Source organism: Mastigoproctus giganteus, chromosome 1, assembly GCF_048544385.1.
Source record: "Mastigoproctus giganteus isolate SK-2022 chromosome 1, ASM4854438v1, whole genome shotgun sequence".
In the NCBI taxonomy this organism is placed as follows: Eukaryota; Metazoa; Arthropoda; class Arachnida; order Uropygi; family Thelyphonidae; genus Mastigoproctus; species Mastigoproctus giganteus.
In genome coordinates this window covers 128264378-128284223 of record NC_143575.1, presented here as the reverse complement: position 1 = coordinate 128284223, position 19846 = coordinate 128264378, and the positions used below count along the sequence as shown (strand labels likewise).

Sequence of the window (19846 nt, the reverse complement as noted above, 5' to 3'; positions counted from 1 at the left end):
GAGATTTATCATTATGGTCACAGCAAAACAACCTGTACAGCCAGCTTCGAAACGCTAAGAAATTTGAAAGGTGAGACATAGCATGCATTCGTTCTTTTTTTCATAAGCGAAACACTACAGATTTCCCAAAAGACGAGACACAGGTATGCCTGTAGTCGTATTCCTGAAAAACATTTCCTCAACAACTACAGCAGAAATGCTTCGAAGTGAAGGTAACACCAAGAGCGTCCTACCAAAAGTGCCAGGAATTTGTGCTCGTGATCTTGCCATATATTGCTCCATGGCTGTTTGAGCTTGCTCCAGCATAGTTTCCACTTGAGAGGGTGACGTAATTACTTTACTGCAATCTGAAATGATAATAATTGAAAAACAGAAATTAAACACAGGCTACATAAGTGCATCAAAGAATATATATCTACAGGAGATGTAAAACAAAAACAGGTTCAGTGATTAAAGATTCTCAACAGGGTGGGGAAATTGACCGAGTACGTTAAAATCGACACGTCGAAATGCTATCAACACGACCAGCTTCATGCTTTTCTCTTTATTGTAGTTGTGTGTGTGTGTGTGTGTGTGTGTGTGCACGCGCGAGCGTGGTGCAGTTTTTCAAACAGATAGTGCGTCCAAAACAGAACAGTGTGCAGTGATATTCAGTTTTTAACTGCGAAAAGGAAATACAGTAACTACAAAAATTTATAACAAAATGACCACTAAAGTATATTCGTTGGAGGATATTAGAGCTTGAAGAACAGGGTGGATTCCCTCGAAGGATATAAATTGCGGGCCCATCAAGCTCTCAGCTGCCCATATCTTGATCATCAGGCAACAGAGCGGCAACCCCTCCCACCAAGGCAGTATGCGCTGGTCCCAGAGAAGCTAGTTATTGTCGATGGATCTATTGCCAGAGGAATGGGAAATATATTGTGCAAAAAGAATAGGTGAAATAGGACTAGGGTATGTCTGCCAGCGAAAAATGTTGATGAGGTTGTAGAACAGATATCATCTTTTAAGGCAGATATCATTTTTTTATCATCTTTTACAGGAAAAACAATATCACAAAAGGTGATATTGTTTTACCCGTTGGGACTATGACATTAAGAGTAGAAGATCTGCAGACTTGCTTAACAAGTACAGGTCAATGTTGAAAAAATTAGCGAGTTAGGGTTGAATTATAAAGTGTATGCACTTCTGCCCAGACATGATAGGATTATATGATGAGAGCTTTGCCAATCAATTCGGCTCTGGAGAGACTGTGCAAGGCTCATGGAGTAGAATTTATCTCACCGTGGTCTGTGCTTGATAACAGAAGAGACTGCTTCTACAGGCTTGGGATATACTTAAACAGAAAGGGTGAAGAATATTTGCTGATACTATTGAGGCAGTATTAGGTGGGTTCGAAAACTGCTAGCTTGCGAAGATACGGACTAATAGATTAACAATAGCCGCAGGCAGAGGGGAACGTGATTTTTGCACTACTGTACTTCCATTGAAACGAGCAGCAGCAGCATGGAAAGCAAGGTGCCAGGGATTTCAAGGACTGATGGGAGTCATCAGGGAACAAGTAAATACATATCATGTAGTAGAGGAACTAAGAGTAAGAACAGGTGCATATATACTGTATAATGCAAAGAAGAGAAGGACAACCAGATCGCACCCTTATATAATGGACGTGGGAAAGTATTAGATACCCCAGTTAAAGTTGCAGATGGACTCAACAGTTACTTTGCATCGATATTTACAGAATAAAACACCTTTACGTCAATGAGAAATTATGGGAGTGAAGTTGAAAAATATGTAAGTAATGATGTTGAAATTTCACATGTTCATTTAATGAAAAAACTTTCGAGCCTACAGGCCGGTAAGGCTCCTGGGGTTGATGGCATATACCCTATAATCTTAAGGGAGGCGACAGGTGAGTGCATTGAACCATTGAGGCTAATTATGAGAGTATCACTGGACTCGAGAGTGATTCCGTTGGATTGGAAAAGTGCCAATGTATCTCCAATACATAAGGGCGGTTCTAAGAGTGAAGTGGGAAATTACCAGTCGGTTAGTCTAACTTCAGTATTAGGGAAAATCATGGAGACAATGATCAAGGGTGGAATTCAGGATCATTTAGATAGAAATGGAATTCTAAAGGATATTCAGCATGGTTTTGTAAAGGGAAAATCATGTTTAACTAAACTGGTTAGCTATTTTGACAGGGTCACTCAAGAGCTGGATTTAGGAAATAATTTCGACATTGTTTATTTGGATTTCAGCAAAGCATTTGATTCAGTCTCACATGAATGGTTACTTTATTAGCTGTAATAGGTTGGAATCACAGGAAAAATTCTTCGATGAATAGCTGAGTGGCTTCAGTGCGGGAGGTAGAGTGTTGTGACAAATGGTTATTCCTCAGATTGGGTTGACGTAAGAACTGGGGTTCCCCAAGGATCAGTATTGGGACCACTGTTGTTTTTGGTTTTCATAAATGACATCGATGAAGGGACAGAGGACGTGATGTCTAAATTTGCAGATGATGTAAAAATTGGTAGAATAGTTAACGATCACCGCCAAGAAGAGCTTCTTTGGAGTGACCTAGATAGACTTCAGGAATGGTCAGAAAAATGGCAGCTATGCTTTAATCCAGCAGTGTAAGGTATTGCACCTGGTGAACAGTAACTTCAAAATAACATACACTTGGCAGAGTTGAACTAAAGACGGTAGTGAAGGAAAGGGACTTGGGTATTACGATACGGTCAGACATGAAGGTCTCCGTGCAATGTATACTGGTTACAAGGAAGGCCAATAGTGTCCTATCGATGATTTATCGAACAATTGCGAATAGAGATAAGGACGTCATAATCCCCTTATACAGTATAAGGCTATCGTTAGACAACACTTGGAATACTGTGCTCGAGCATGGAAACCACGCCTAAAGAAAAACTGTGCTTCTTGAAAGCGTTCAAAGACTGATAACTCGCGTGGTGAGATCGGCCGAAGGGCGTCCATATGAGGAAAGACTTCGGATATGTGGGTTGCAGAACTTGGACACTAGGCACATTAGAGGAGGCTTGCTTGTAGTTTTTAAGGCATAAGCAAAAGTTAAGAGGCATAAGCAAAATGAATGAGGACGAAATTTTCGCGATTATAAATGATTTTAGAACAAGGGGCCATATTTTCAATGTTACAGGGGGAGATATTTAGACTGAATTTCAGGAAGTTTTATTTTAGCCAGCGAGTTATAAATTATTGGAATAAGTTGCCTACATGAGTGGTAGAGGCTTACAGTTTGGGGAAATTCAAAGGTCAGCTTGATAATTACCTACGAGAGGAGGAAAACGCATAACTTACGAGAGGAGGGAAACGCATAGGTTGTCTATTTGTTTTTCTCTAATTATTATTTTTATTATTTAATTTTTATTCTTATTGTTTTATTTTATTTTATTATTATTATTATTTAATTTTTATTCTTATTGTTTTATTTTATTTTATTATTATTATTATTTAATTTTTATTCTTATTGTTTTATTTTATTTTTTGTCATTTTATTATTATTATTATTATTATTATTATTATTATTATTTTGTTTTTGTTTTTTTTTTGGCTGGTGCAGCATAACCATAGGCTTCCTTGCACCATGTGGTCATTGCTAATACTAATACTTGCATGTACAACAAAGCAAGGAGTATAGTAAATAAATTTGATGAATTTAAAGTGCTGGTCAAATGCAACCATTGTTGGGATATCCGAGACGTGGTGTCACACAAATATATGGAATGAAGAATTGGAATACGTGGTGTACAATGTGTAAAAAAAGGACATTTTTCATTCAATACACCTTCAGCAAGTCCACCTCCTAAGCTTAAGCTTATATGTGGATAATACTACTTCAGTGAAAATTTCTTGACTGTGTTAAAACATTACATTAAACATCAAACTATTTAAAATTTTTAAACAACATAACTAAAAAGAAGAGCACTATTCCTCTTAGCTATAGCCAAGAAGAATATAGTCTTTGCTAACGTTGTCTCACATATCCTAATGGACTATGTTACCATCCCCAGCCACGGGGAGGCGGGTGCTACTATCTAGTCCTGTCTTGCTCTCCACTTAAAAACCAAACTCACAAAATTATTAAAATACCAAAACAGAGCCCTATCCATCAACATGATCCAAAATTTCCTTGTTCAAGTCCATCCATGCACACCTCCAACTCATTCCTGAAGTCAACATAACTACTACAATGCAACATAATATGTGCACAAGTTTCTTGTTGTCCACAAGAACATAAATCGCTTTCTGCAAGTCTCAACTCATATAATCTTTTTGCCAGTCTGTGTCCTGTAATTAGGAATGTAGCCTGCAGTCCAAATTGCTGCCAAGGATTTGCTCGCACATTCAATATATCCTTGGGAAGATCCATATAGGTAACACGGCCTTTCTCGCTCGTATCCCATCTCTGTTGCCATACAACCATTAATTCACTTTTAATTCTTACCTTTTCATCCTTAAGATCACACTTAGTATATGTCTTATATGAATCAGGACAAGAGGCCACTGTTTTTCTTATATTGTTCTTGGTACAGTATAATAGTGCTGACAGAACGGTCTGCAAGTCAGCTGGCAGTCGACCAGCCAAAACCTGCAGAGCATCCGTCGACACCATCCTGCAAGCACGTGTCATGCATAGGAGAGCGAACCTCTGCGCCTGGAGCAAGTATTTCTTGACGACAGAATTTGTTATCCTGTGCAGCCAAGCCACTGAAGAATAAGTTATAATGGGGACAAATAAGCAATCATAGAGAAGATTCAAAGCTCTTCCCTTTATCCCCCAATCCGTTCTTATCATTCTTCTTAGCTTAGCATAAAGCAACTGTGCTTTATTTTTTAAATACTTCATATATTCCACAAGTGCCATTCTCTCCCCTACACACACACACCAAGATACTTAACAGAAGTTACATATCGAATGGACATATCAAATGCTCTTACCACCGGACACCTATTCATGCTTAAACGACCCTTTAGGCAGCAACTGCACGGTTTTCGTTTTCGAAATCTGTAATTTATATAGAGTGGACCACTTATTAGTTCTTCCATGATCTGAGAAGCACATACTTCTAGTTGGGACCTTGCATTGCCATAAACCAGAATTAGCAGGTCATCAGCATATGCCACCACGTTCACACCAACGTGATTCCTACACAAAAAGTCATCTAACACAATCGCCCAGGCATGAGGACCAATCACCGAGCCCTGAGGACAACCTCGTGTTACATCTCTTCTTACTTCTGTGTACCCAGTTCTTACCACAATCTTACGTTTTGAGAAATATTCTTTAAAAACTGGATACAGGTTGTCTGAACATCCAATAGTTCTAATCCTAGAGAGGATTCCCTCCCACCAAAGCATATCGAATGCGCCGTCAAAATCAACGAAGATTCCAAGGACATAACGCTCATCATAGCACTGAACATATGATATCATCTGATAAATAGCATCATCTGTAGACTTTCCTTTTTTATAACCATACTGGTTTTTAGAGGACATATGATTCTCATCATATTTAATCATAAGTCGACTGATATACAGTTGTTCATAAGTCTTTGCTATTACAGATAACAATGTTATGGGACAATATGAACCTGGTTCACTCGGAAGCTTGTCTGGACGCTTCATTATCAATTTCAAAACGGCCACTCTCCACACTTCAGGGAAGGAAAACGCAATTCTAAACATTTATTCAACATATTAACTAACAATTCAAGTCTTATATTAAACACCCTCTTCATAATCTTAACCTCTATTAGATCAGGACCAGGCGACCGGCCATCCACTGCCTGTGCAACAGCATCATGGACCTCCTCCATAGTAAAATTTTGCTCACGTATATTGGAACAATGCCTGGCATTGCCTCATATCATATCATTCTGTTCTTGACTTAGTTCTTGTATACCTATATCAGGAAACAACTCATCCAGGATCGTGTCCATGGATTCACTCCAGTCTATAGTGTCCATACTCCTAGTATTTACAGTAAAATTTATGGAATTAAAAATATATTTCTCCGTAATCAACCTAAAAACAGTATTCCAAGGATCTCTTGAGCCTTTTTTCCGACATATATGACTTCAAGAAGTCTGCTTTAAGACATTTATGCATTCCACCATATCATAGGTCTTGATCTTATCTTTTTCATTAATAAGTTCGAAGCTCTACAGTATATAACTGCATCCTTAAATTTATACACATAGTCTCTAACACTAAGTAAATCCCAATTTATTTCATTCACTATTTGGTTGAAAGTCAGATCGAAACTCTCCCAATTAGCAGTTCGAACAGAAAACCTTTCTGTTTCTTTAACTTCTCGTAATCTCTCTGTGCAACTCAGTTGAAACAAAATGCCATTGTGATCACTTGTAGTCAAATGATCAACGACTTTCCAGTCATGTACTGTACTTTATCCAGCACAGACACAGTACATGCTGTAACATCAATATAGAACTGCCCATGTACAGAGCTATACGTTGGTATATGGCCTGGAACATTGATAACAACCATACCAGAGGTAGACAAGAAGTCCTCAAGGATCTCTCCTCTATTATCAGACTCCCCGCTACCCCACAGGACAGAATTAGAATTAGAGTCCATCGCAATAACGATATGGCAATCTCGTAGTACGTCAGTTATTTTCTCCCGGTAATTTATATACGAATTTATGTCATCCGAGTGCTGACAGTAAAGTGAGACCGAATATACTCTGCCAATCACGGCAATTACTTCGACACAAATTATATTTTCATTTGACAGGCTTGTGATCTTAGTAACCACCGGATCATGTCTTCTCACCACTATCGCAACTTTCGGACTATTTATATCTGACAAAATTCTATAATTCCTTGGATAACCTTGTACGTTGCCCCCTACTTCGTAGGGTTCCTGCAGTAGACTCACATCAATGCCCTTCTTTTCCATTTCTAAATGTATTTGCGCAGCCACAGCCTTCCATTTCTTAATGCTCGTTGTGCATAAGCTGTAATACACTTAGTTTTTCAGCCATAACTTATTTTATTTTTATATAACTCTAAAGCTCTTTTGCACTCAGGGCAATCCTTATCAGTAGCAGTGTGATCACACTTCCTGCTTCTGCTCTTACAGTTACAACAGACTGGTCTCTCAGTCTTCTTTCCACAATCTCTGTATGTATGTATGTCCCATCTGGGCACCATGTCCACATACAGCTTCTCTTTTGCAGTATTTAGAGACATTACCAAATCCCAGGCATTTATAACACTGACACACAGAGAATATTTCTTGATATCTGTATGCCATCCAATTAGCATATATCTTTTCTTTCTGCTTTATTACGTTCCAGAGCCTCGATCTGACCTCCAATATCCAATTGGACACATTAACATTCTTAGCATTATTTATTGAGACAATTTGAACATTTTTATTAAACTCTTTCTTAGATACTCCATAATCTTTACAATTCTTTATCCATACCTGTTCCAGAAAATCTTCCTTCTGGATGTCCTTTTCAATATCAAATATAACTATTCTAGGATGAACAACTTTTGGAATTACATACTTCCGTCCCACTTCCTGAATCCTTGAACAACCTCTAATTTTCTTAATGTCATCCTCCCCCTCCGCCTCCAACAGAATCCCGCAGTCTCTAATTGTTCTTATATTTTTAATCTTCACATCTTTCAAGGATGGTCTCAATTCCTTCAAGACTTCTTGTTTAACATCCTCGCTTGTCTTGAATCTCTCATTTGCTACTTTAATCAACAAAACTCTTGTTAGTTTCTTGATCTCCTTTGCTGATTCTTGAAACACATGGGAATAATTTTTCTTTTCCTTCCTCTTTCCCTCCAACTTTTCTTTTAGAAACAAATTTTCCATATGGACATCCATAGCCTTTGTTTCAAGAACATCCCAAAGATCTAAGATTATTCGCATGGCTGCAGTAGGGACTTTACTGTGCACATCATATAAGTAGGCCCTAAGCCTACCCCTTATTTCTTTTACGTGTTCGAACCCTTCATACTTAGATCTTTCTTTACTTCCGTCTGTTCTTCTTTTCTTATAAGAACCAGTCTCCTTTGTACTATCTTGATTTTTCTTCTCAGCATATTACCAGCTCTGGTTTTCCTCTTCTTGGTATCATTATGACTTTGCGAATTCTGCTGAAGATTTGAGAGAGAGATGAGGACCTAAGACTTGGAGGAGTCCTTAAAATGGTCCTTCCAGAAAATACCTCTAGCTCTGTTAGTTCCTGAACTTGTGACAAGATTTCTCCCGTTATTTCCTCCCTTTCGTCATCTGTGACCTCAGATGTTGCCTCACCCAATTCTTCAACACTAGCCATGTATACAATAAAATAGCTATTTACAATTAAAAATTAAATCTCAATAATAAGAAGTAACAACTATTTATAATATTTACACAGCTCGAGAGTCCTGGCTCACAGCTTCTGAATGAATCACTAAAAGATTTCTGAAATCTATCAAAAACCAATTAAAACCGTCCACACCCAAGTCAAACGGGTTGTGGTCTCAGGAACAAACTTCAAGGGCACGGAAATGCTTTTCACAATCTTCCCAAAATCCTAGAATCAATCAATTAAGCCCGTCTAGCCAGCCGGGGAATCACCCCGACTGCCCGTCCCAGACTACGAGGGAGTAGGGCTAGTTAAACTGGTTCTGGCACTATAACTTATACAAAGCAAGAAAAACAAGAACGCAAATTAACACAACTTACAATCAACTTGTTATATCACTCGGATATCTCGCAATGTAAGCACCCCAGAATAGTCCCTGGGGCTGTAAAAAAAGGACAGACAGAATAAGAAGGGAGGAGAGATTATGCTGTTAATTAAGAAACACGTTAAATCTAAGACAGTGCATCCACTTGTCATGGTTGGCCATTGCAATGTTCAGTCAGTTTGGTGTGACATAAGCACTGGGAAAGCAAAAATGGCAGTAGGAGTGTGTTATAGACCTAATAACTCATATTAGTACAACTAACAGCTGTATAGAGAAAAGGGGTAGCCAGTAAATCAGAATGTCTTATAATGGGAGATTTTAACTTTGCAGACATTGAGAGGAACTTCTAGATAGCTCACACGCACACTAGCAAGACTATTATGGATTTATTGGATGACTGTTTTGTACAGCAACATGTTAGAGAGGCAACCAGAGTGATGTGATTATCAGCAGTGATTATTGAGTCATTAAGAATCTGAAGATAAAGGAACCACTAGGTGGTAGTGATCACAATGTATTGATGTGAAATCAGGAGCGGATTAAGGTCGGTTGAGGCCCCGGGCGCAGAAGAAAATATTGGGCCCCTTAAAAAAAAGAGAGAGACAGGGAAAATAAAAATACATGTTAACCAATTTTTTAAATAAATAAAAAAATATTATGTACTATTAATGTTTTATTTCCAATAAAATTTGAATATAATATATGTATAATATAATTAATAATAGCATAATAATAATCACAAAGTTTTGAACTAATATGTTCAACTAATTTGTTATGGTTTTGCGTGGGCCCTTCAGAAGTCGGGGCCCAGGGCGCGCGCCCGGTGCGCCCACCGTTAAATCCGCCTCTGTGTGAGATTTACTTAAAGATGTAACTACCATCAGGTGGAAAGGAAAGGAAAGGAAAGGAATATTTCTTTCGTTAAGGTGACTAGAGTGAGATCACTGTAGTCACCTTAACGAAAAAAAATGTTGTTGAAAGGCACCTGGGGTGGATGGGATCTATTCTATTATATTAAAGGAATCAGGAAACGATGTAACAAACTCTTTTACCAAAATTATGAGTATCCTTGGATTCGGGAACATCCTCCCCGGACTGAAATGCACGAATGTATATCTAATTCACAAAGGAGGATCAAAGGGTGACACGAGTAATTACAGACCTGTTAGTTTAATTCTATTCCAGAGAAATTAACGGAGCTCTGGTTATAGAAATAATGCAAGACCATATAGACAAGACTGTAGTTATAGTTAAGACACAGCATGGGTTTGTTAAGGGGAAATCTTGTCTGTCCAATTTGATTGGATACTACGATGTGGTCACAAAGGAAATGGATGCAAAAAATAATTTTTATATCACATATTTGGATTTAAAGAAAGTTTTGATACTGTTGCACACACACAAAAAAAAAGATTGCTGAACAAATTGGAGCAGTGTGGCATTAAGGTCAAGTTGCTGCTATGGATAAAGGGACAGTTGAGTGGGAGAAGGGAAGACAGAGTGTGGTAATCAATGGAAACTACTGTTCGTGGACTAATTGAATTAGTGGAGTCCTTCAAGGTTTGGTGTTGGGCCCATTATTGTTTATTTTTATGATTATATTGATAATGTATATCAGGATTAATATCCAAGTTTGCAGATGACACAAAGGTTGACAGGGTTGTTAATGACAGTAATGATAGTACATTACTGCAATAGGATCTAGAAAAGTTGGGCAGATGGCTGAGAGGTGGCAACTGAAGTTTAACATTGATAAATGTAAAGTACTGCATATGGACAGCAGTAACTCCAAAGTAATGTACCAACTGTGTGGTACTACACTCAGGGTAGTATAGAATGAAATGGACCTGGGGACAATTGTGCAGTCAGATATGAAGTTTTTTGAGCAGTGCGGACAGGCTGCAAGAGTAGCTCATGGTGTCTTGTCAATGATGTACAGAAATTTTTAAGGGGGGGATTGAATGAAAGACACTAAGATTTTGGCGAGTGAGTGTAAATTTGGAAAGCAATAGTCCTAGAACAACGTCATTTTGGTGGCAACAAACTGAAGTTGGTAGAGAACGACTCTTGTATAAGGCAATGGTCAGGCCACACCTTGAGTACTGCATGCAGGTCTTGAGGCCTCATTTTAGGAAGCATGTAGAGCTGCTGGGACGAGTACAGAGGAGGGCAACGAGATTGGTGAGTGGAACAAAAGGTTGCTGTTACCAAGAAAGACTTACGTCTGCAAATTGCAGCGTCTGGAGCCTAGGCACCTGCAAGTTGATGTGATTGAGGTGTTTAAGGTTTTTAATGGTCTGAGTAAGCTCGATGCTGATAGAATTTCTCCTGTTGCTCAGATTGAGTTGCTTAAATTCAAATTGAAGAAATATGGTTGCATGATACATGTGCGGAAATTTGTCTTTAGCTAGCGAGTGGTTGTTTGCAGTAGCATACTTCGATCTGTTGTTTTGGAAGTGGATAGCTTACATAAATTCAAGGAAGAACTAGACAAACTTTAGGAGGTTATAGGTATGTGAAATGGGAAGTGTTTTTTTTTTTTTTTTTTTTTTTGTCTAATGCTTTATAAGTTTGTTTGCTTTCTTGCATCATATACCACTACTAATGTTAATGCTAAAAATCCTACTCAGGGCGGTGGAGTGTGTCTAGAAATCAGAGATCGTCACGTTAATGAAGTGGCAGTGATACAAATGAGAAACCAACGCTTGACTATATACTTTTTTGCTCTGAAAAAGTATATGATCAGGCGTTGGTTTCGCATTGACATCAGCTAATACCAGTACTGACATATATGGTTAACTAATGCAAGTACTGACGTATACTGTCAACTAATACCAGTAATGAAACATTAATATTACTTTTCAATGCAAAAATAAAGTAAGCCCAAACTTTTGGTCTCGTCGCTAAGATCAGGGGACCAAGCAAGAAGGGTTTCAAATTAATGTTGAGTATGGCAACACGGGGATCACTCGAAAGCAGGTCGCTAAGCCGCGTGCCAACTTGCAGTGCTGTAGTCGTAAAATCAGCAGAAGGTATACTCTATGAATGTTACGAAAAGCAGAGAGTATACTGTGCATATCAGGCTTCTTAATCGAATTCGCTTCGTTCACATAGAATAAAACAAGCGATTTTTCAACATATTCTGAATTTTGGTAATCAAATTCTAATAAATTTATTTTTTAATTTTCAGGAAATGATTTAATAATATTTGTTTTTCAAGTCTTTTAAAAACCAAAAAGTATACACCTAAACAACAAAATCCAAAACCTAAAAAAATCCAGAGGATATACGGAATATATCCGCGTATTCTCTCCACTACAGCCCTGGTGCGAAGGCACCCCTCTGAATAATAAAGCCTAATAAGCAGAAAAACATTGTGGATGGGTCATCATAAAGAGGCGATCATTGTCTGTCTTTAGTGGTCCTCAGTTAGTGATTCCTTCGCATTGATTGTACACTTGCAGATTTTTAGATTCATATAGGTTTAAGGGTTTTTTGCAGTAATGGCCAGAAAGTGCTGTGTTCCTAGGTATGGCGGTAATTGGGTGCAGAGGTGCAAAGAATAGTTTTACGAAGACAGGCATCAATTCTGCAAATTGCCTCGTTTTGAAACTAAGTACCTGCGAAGTGATCTGATCGAAATTTTTTAAGGCCTTCAATGGATTGAGTAAAATCAATGGTGATGGCATCCTTCCTTTTGCTCAGACTACACACATGATGGGGTATAAGTTCAAATTGAGAAAGGCTGGTTGCAGGATAGATGTGAGGAGGTTTGCCTTCTGCCATTTGGTGGTTGATTGTTGGAACAAACTTCCATCAGGTGTTGTGGAGGTGGGTAGTTGGAATGAATTCAAAGAACTATACAAATTATTGGAATGGGTGGACAAGTGATATGGGAAGGTTTTTTTTTTTTTTTTTTTTTTTTGGCTAATTCTTTATGCGCTTGTTTTCTTGAATCATTTACCACTAATAATAATTATGATTACGACGAAAGAAAAAAGGTGGACGTTTTTTAACTTCAAAGCTTTAAAGTTAAAAATCTCGTCACAGTTGTTAAAGTGGTAAACTCTCATAGTTATTAAAGTGGTAAACTCTCATAGTTATTAAAGTGGTAAACTCTCATAGTTATTTAAGTGTTTAACTTATATTTTATGGTTATTAGGTTCTGGAACATAGGATCATAAACAAAATATAATTTATTCGTAATGCTATAGATAATACAGATTACTTTCGATAAACAATGAACTGTATTTTACTTGTAGCGATAAATTTCTTTTCCGTTCTTTATTCTTCTTAGTATTCATTCGATACTAAATGAAAAATTTAAATGTAATTTCTCTATTTCAAGTACAGCAATAGCACTGATAATTGGTACCGAAACTATTCCGTGTTATGTGAAATCGTGCTGATTGAGGTATAATTATAATGGGTTTTAATTGAATGCGTACCAGAGAAACAGTCTATAAACAAATTATAATAAATCTATAAACAATTTGCACTTGATAGCCAATTAAAAGGATTTGAAATTTAAAAAAAATTCCAAAAATTTTATTAAGAAAAGGTAATATCATGAGAGATGAGAAAAAAGCGGTTGTTTATATAGGTATTTCAATAATGAAGTCTGGTGAAGCCGTCTCTTCTTTTTCTCGGTGTACAAGTCTGTAGCATCGAATCCCATCTTGTAAAATTTTCCGTATCTTGATGCTACGTTCATCTTTCGGATCTCCATTCGTAATTGCCTCGCAGGTCATGTCAAACCCCCAAAAAACTTTCTCCAGTTCTTCTGTTGAAAATTATTTTGGTGACACTTCAGTGTTGTCCACTTCAGAATTGTTTTCCTCTTCTGCATATGCAGTTTGTTCGTCAATTTCAAGGAGAGTTGCATCATCAAAGTCGCATGTGAATCAATGCAGTCACGTACATTGGCAGTGCCCAAAGTTTCGAATCCCAAGTCTTTTCTGACCTTCAATGTCTTCGGAAATTATCTGAACTTGCGATTCAAAACCAGTGAAACCAAATGGGGCAAAACAAACAGAACGCATATTGTTGGCAGTGATTTCTAGCCAAGATGCAGATATATTTTCGATCGTATTTAAAGGGGTAAAAAATAAATTTTGAAATGAAAAGTTTGAAAAACTATCATGTCGTCTCATCATAATGGAATTAAAAATACTGAACGCTGTTGCATGTTGCAGCTGACTGCCTGAAGGGAGCTATTGCCACATGTTCATGGTAGACAACAGAGTTGGCACCGCAGCATATATATGTATAGTACTTGGCTACGACAACGCAGCATATATGTATATATATTTTCGACTTAAACTTAATTGAAAACCGTGTTATAGTGAAACCCGTGCTGTTTAAAGCAGTGCTAAGCGAGGTATTGCTGTATAACATATTGCTGCTATTGAATAATGGATAAGTTAACGATAAAGCCAACAAAGCATTTGCCACTGATAATGAACTTCAGTCCAACACCAATTTGAAGAAACAGTATCTACTTTCAAATTTTAAAACTCGAATGGCTAAAAAGAAATGCAAGTGGTTAAAAAAATAATCCGAAAGGATTTTGATATAATCAAAATCCTAAAATTTAAGGATTTGGATTATATTTCAAGCTGCTGAATAATAAATTTAAAATTAAAAGTAAAACCCAAGAGATCCTTAAACTAAAAACAATAATTTAATACTGTATAGTATTTTTTTATCGTATTGTCACATTTGGATAAACTGACTCAAATAGTAATTAAAAAACTGGCTACTTTTTAATTACTAGTATTGCCCAATCTAAATACTGTACTAGTAATTAATAAACAGCCTGTTTCAGTTGTATCATATACTTTAATTTAATTATTATACAAAAATTGATTTGTGAGAAGAACAAAAACACACATTTTTCAAAATGAAAAATAATAAATTTGTAGCATGGAAACTTATAGTTAACATTTTATCCAGTGAGGAAGTTCATTAGAAAACATTTGTAATCAGCATTCCTGTAGGACAGGGGTCGGCAACCTTTTTTGAGTGAAGAGCCATTTTTGATCTAATTAAAAAAAAATGCGAAGAGCTGTATCTCAGCTCAAGCTGGGGGGTAGAGTTTTTTAAGAAATGGAATAGTGAGAAGATGTTTTATTAAAAAATATATATATTTTTTGAAATATTATTTATGAATGATTATTTAATAATAAATAATAAATAATCATTAATAAATATTATTTATTAATGCTCGCGATGCGCAGGTAAACTAAACTGAGAAGTGTTTGCGGCTTACACTGACACTAATGTTACATTCACGTCGTCGCCCACGCCCGCTGCGCGCCGCTCTTGTCATGTGGGCTAAAAGTTAAAGAGCCGAAGTTACATGTTCAAAGAGCCGCAGGTTGCTGACTCCTGCTCTAGGAATTATGACAAAAGAATCTATGGACTTGTAAAAATAGTTTTCTTAATATTTTTTGTAAGATGAGAAATGACGGGTGCCATTCAAAACCAAACAAAAGAAAATTAAAATCCTTTAAGACTTAAATAAAATTAGTGATGTTTCACTTCGTTCAGTAAATCATGATTAACATGTAATGGTTTATTTCATTACTTGAGTACGTTCAAAGAAATATTCTCTATTATAAGGTTCCGTGTGGCTCCTGCAATTGCGTTATGTTTGATAACGTAACTATGATTACCATAATAAATTGACTAATTCCTCTCACAATAAATATATTTAATTTGTGTGCGATTACTTAAAAAATGTCATTATTGTAATTTTTTATGGTTCTGTCATCAACTCCTTCTTTTGTGAAGAAATTTTAATGTTGTAAGTACATGTTAAGAAAAAACATAACATTAGATACATGTTAAGAAAAAACTAGCAAAGAAAAGGACGGAGTTTACAAGTTTATTACAATAGTGCCTTTCAAAAAATTAAAAAGTATTTATGGAAAAAAAAAGATAATTATAATGGTATAAAAAATTGAAATATATTCTTCATTAAACGAAACAGTACTTAAATATTTCATTATAATAATTCACGAATATGTTACATGTTTATAAGGGAATCCTTATCGGCTCCACACGATAAGAATTAAGTCATTGCTTCCACATGATAACGTCACAAACTACTTGTTAAGCTTTATTATTCAGAAGGGGGGCGACCAAGCTCAGTTCAAAACTGAGCTTGGACACCACCAAGATCCCAACCTACCGCCTCCAAAATAAAGATCGGCAAGTCAAGTTAGTTGTTGTTGGGTTTTAGGAGCGTTAGCGACTAAGGCCATATTGTTCCGTGTATACTGTCTGTAAATTGCGTATGGTTCTGTGATCGATTTTCTGTTTTGCTGGACGAAAAACCCGCGTTTCCAAGAGAAAAAAAAAAAAAAAACACGCTACCCTCGCCTGAGACCGACTAACTCAGCCATGTTGTGAAAAAGGCCCATAAAAATTCCTCTCGTTATCGACGGGACTCGAACGCAGGTCTTTTCTACTCGGATGGTGATTCTACCAACTGTGCTACCCACGAGGGCCAATAGTAGAGATCCAGTGCATGTGTTCATCTTGGTGGGTGGCACTACGGATCATCACTTATTCAAGCACCAAGGCAGCACCATAAATTGGCATTATTATATTAACTTATTTGCTTCCCAAATTAGTAAATCCTCATGAATCACGAACTACCTTTGGTATACTGACATAAAAAAAAGTAAAGTGCAGCCATTATCAACCCACTGCAGGGTGGAAGCCTCCTCAACAATTCATGCTGAGGGAAATGGACCATAATCTGCCACGCTGGTCCAGTGCGGGTTGGCAGATCGACCGTATTCAGCGGCTTGAACCCCGGTACTCAAAGAGCGTGTTCTACTGCACTCCCGCTCCTGCCCACTCGGCTACGGAGGCCTTATTAGTTCCTAACTTATGTGTTGATCTTAGATCATAAATTTCTTGGGAGAAGAATTATCCTTGCATGAATTTCCATCATAGTAATTTTGATGCCGATCACAGTAATACCATGAACTATCTATGTCTTTTCATTGTTCGCGAGGAATTTTTATGCGCTTTTTTTACTCCGTAGCTGAGCTAGTCGGTCTTAGTCGTGGGTAGCAAGTCCCCCGCCCCAAGAAACTCGGGTTTTTCATCCAACTAAACGGGCAAATCGACCAGAGAACACGCACAGTTTATGAGATTTTTTATTTTTATTTTTTATTTGGTAGTTGTTGGCGCATCGGCTTCTGTGGCCATAATGCACCTCCCAAGGTTTTTTCAGTACTTTGATCCAAGCCCGAGGCGGGATTCGAACCCGCGACTTTTGGGTTTATGAGATAAACTGTGCGGGTTCTCTGGTCTAATATGAGATAAATTCACATTAGGGCCACTTTTGGGTGGCCTAATATGAGTTTTTTGCAGTATAGTGTTTCTTGTAAGTCTGAGACTACCTGCGAACAAGCATGACGGTAATTTTTGGTGGGAAAATTTGCATTCTATAATAAAAAAAAAATAATAAAATAAACAAAAACAAATTAAATATTAAATTTAAAATATTAAAATTAAATTTAAAAAAATAATATAAAAATGAAAATAAAGTAAATCTCGCATCGGCTGGCAAAGAATGAGATCAGTGGACACCAGCAATTCCGTACCCAGGCACCAGCAAAATAAAAATAAAAAAGAACGTGGTAGAGGATAAGAGGAATATGTTCGGTTAAGAACAGCAAGAACTTCATAAAGAAGACTGGTTTGGTCATTGTCCAAAAAGGAACACCAGAAGAAAGTCTATAGTTATACCAGTCCAGTCGCCCAAACGTTAATCCAGTAAGGTCTATCAGACCATAAAAGTTTGTTAAATTCATGAAGTTCAATCCGTGAGTCCAGTTTAGTAGAGATTACTTTAATTTTGCAAGCAAAGTAATACAACTGAAATTGGCAGAAATATTGTTCATGACGTATTTAAGCAGTTGAAGTACTGGGCTGATTTAAGTAAGTAAGTTTTCTGTTTATACTCCTGCACGACAACCAAGTCAGTAGAGTTTACAATAAATCGCCAATACACATATTTATCGTATTTAGTAGTCACGGGCTTGCTCAAAGAACGCGTGCTATGCACTCTCGCTCCTGACCACTGGGTTACCTCAGGCCTGCATTTTTGTTGTATCGTACGTCGTCGGTTGAATACATTTGTTGTAAAATTTTGTAGGAGTTGAAAGGTCTGGTAGTTTGCAAGAAGAGATACTTTGCTAACAAGAGGAAAGTTTACAATCGAGTTGCTTAACGACTCAAATCACTGTATAAGTTGCAGTTATACAGTGATTAAATACAATACAATACAACAGAGAGAAACTAGGCCAGAACTGGGGAGAAAGTTTCACTAGACATAATGTAGGGCAGCGTTTCCCAAAATTTTTTAGTCACAGAACACTTTTCATCTCACAACATATTCACGGAACACTTACGAAACACAAGTTCAGCGGGAGCCAAAGAACTGTTTGTTATTACAGTAGAACCCGGATGAGAAGTTTTCCAAGGGACGGGAGGTTTAGAACTTCATACGTGGGAAAACTTCTTATAAGGGAAAATGACCTAAGAGTGTGAAATATTAACTACACGAATAAAAATGAAAAGATACACATACATAAGTTAAAGATCATTTTTAAGCACTGTTTCAGAATTCTATGGGAAACATTTTTAAACTGAGGATTTTTAATTGCTTAACATTCTGTTCATTAAACTCATTACCAAGTTGAAAGAATGAGCTCCTTTTAGAGTTTCAGCATACCTTAAAAAGTCACAATTAACAATAAGACAGAGACAATCAACTAAGTAATTCAGAACTGTTCACAAACATCAGAACTTAACGCGGTCTACGAATCCGATTATGGATATCGATTAAAACAATTGCAATATGTCACTACCATAAAATCAAAATGCTGATACTAAAAAGATTTTAGCGCTGAAAGCTTCAGACTACGGAAAAGTCACTAATCGAACAAATTAGTGCCAAGCATCATTTCAGTTCGCAGTGAATCACAGAAGTAGGTGAAATGGCATCGTTTCTCTTATATTGTGAGTGCCTTCACAACGGCTTTCTATTATATTTAATTACCTCATATAAGGCAACGCTTCGACAATAGATTCTCGAATAGACAATATAAGAATTTTGCTAGTAGGGAAAAGGAAGTGATTATCCCTTTGTATAAGGTCAGGCCATGCTTTGAGTACTGCGTACAGGTTTGGAGTCCTAATTTTAGGAACGATGTAGAGTTGCTTCAGCGTGTATACACGCTGAAGCAACTCTACATCGTTCCTAAAATGAGGGAAACAAGATTGGTGAGGGGAACGAAGGGGTCCTTTTACCAAGAAAGTTCTGCAAATTGCAACGTCTGTAGACTCGGTATCTGCGAGGTGATCTGATTGAGGAGTATAAGGCCTTGAATGGTTGAGCAGGTTCAATTCTGATGGGATTCTTCCTCTTGCTCAGATTACGAGCCTGAGAGGACATAAATTCAAATTGAGGAAAGACAGTTGTAGAATAGATGTGCCGAAGTTTAGCTTTAACCAGCAGGTAGTTGATTGCTGGAACAACCTTCCATCTCTCATTGTGGAAGTTGATAGCTTAAATAAATTCAAGGGGGAACTGGACAAACTTTTAGAGGGAATGAATGTGTGAAATGCTTTTTTTTTTTTTTTTTTTTTTGGCTGATGCTACATAAGCTTGCTTTCTTGCATCACATGCCTCCTCTACTACTGCTACTACTACTTCGCCAATGGATCCTCGGGCGGATATGACCACCCTATTGCCGCCGAGAATAAGTAACATTAGTCTTCTCCATTGGCGAAGCGTTGCTTATTGGAGGTAATGCAATACAAAGCAACTCGTTGTGAAGGCATCAGATACAGTATGAGATACATGAATATCAAAAACGATGCCATTTCGGTGGTTTACTATGAACTAAAATGATGTTTCACACTAACTTGTTCGATTACCAAATGTTTATATTGTTTAATATTTTTTAATATTAAAAATAAATAATTTCTATATTAAAAAAAACGTATTAAGTGGAAAAACGTCATTATAATAATACACTGTGTATTCTTTATCACGAACTTTT

The 19846-nt window shown here is 37.1% G+C and overlaps 1 protein-coding gene across 1 annotated transcript in view; it reads right to left on the bottom strand.

The window, feature by feature from the left end:
• Nucleotides 1–8116: 8116 nt before the first annotated feature.
• Nucleotides 8117–19846, bottom strand: part of LOC150091131 (photoreceptor-specific nuclear receptor-like) — a 101948-nt gene continuing 90218 nt past the window's right edge. Inside the window, exons 7-8 of the mRNA XM_090387134.1 lie at nt 8437–8494; nt 8117–8375 (exon numbers count right to left, since the gene is read on the bottom strand). Coding sequence (XP_090243260.1) covers nt 8117–8375; nt 8437–8494 — 317 coding nt within the window. The remainder of the gene's footprint in view (nt 8376–8436; nt 8495–19846) is intronic.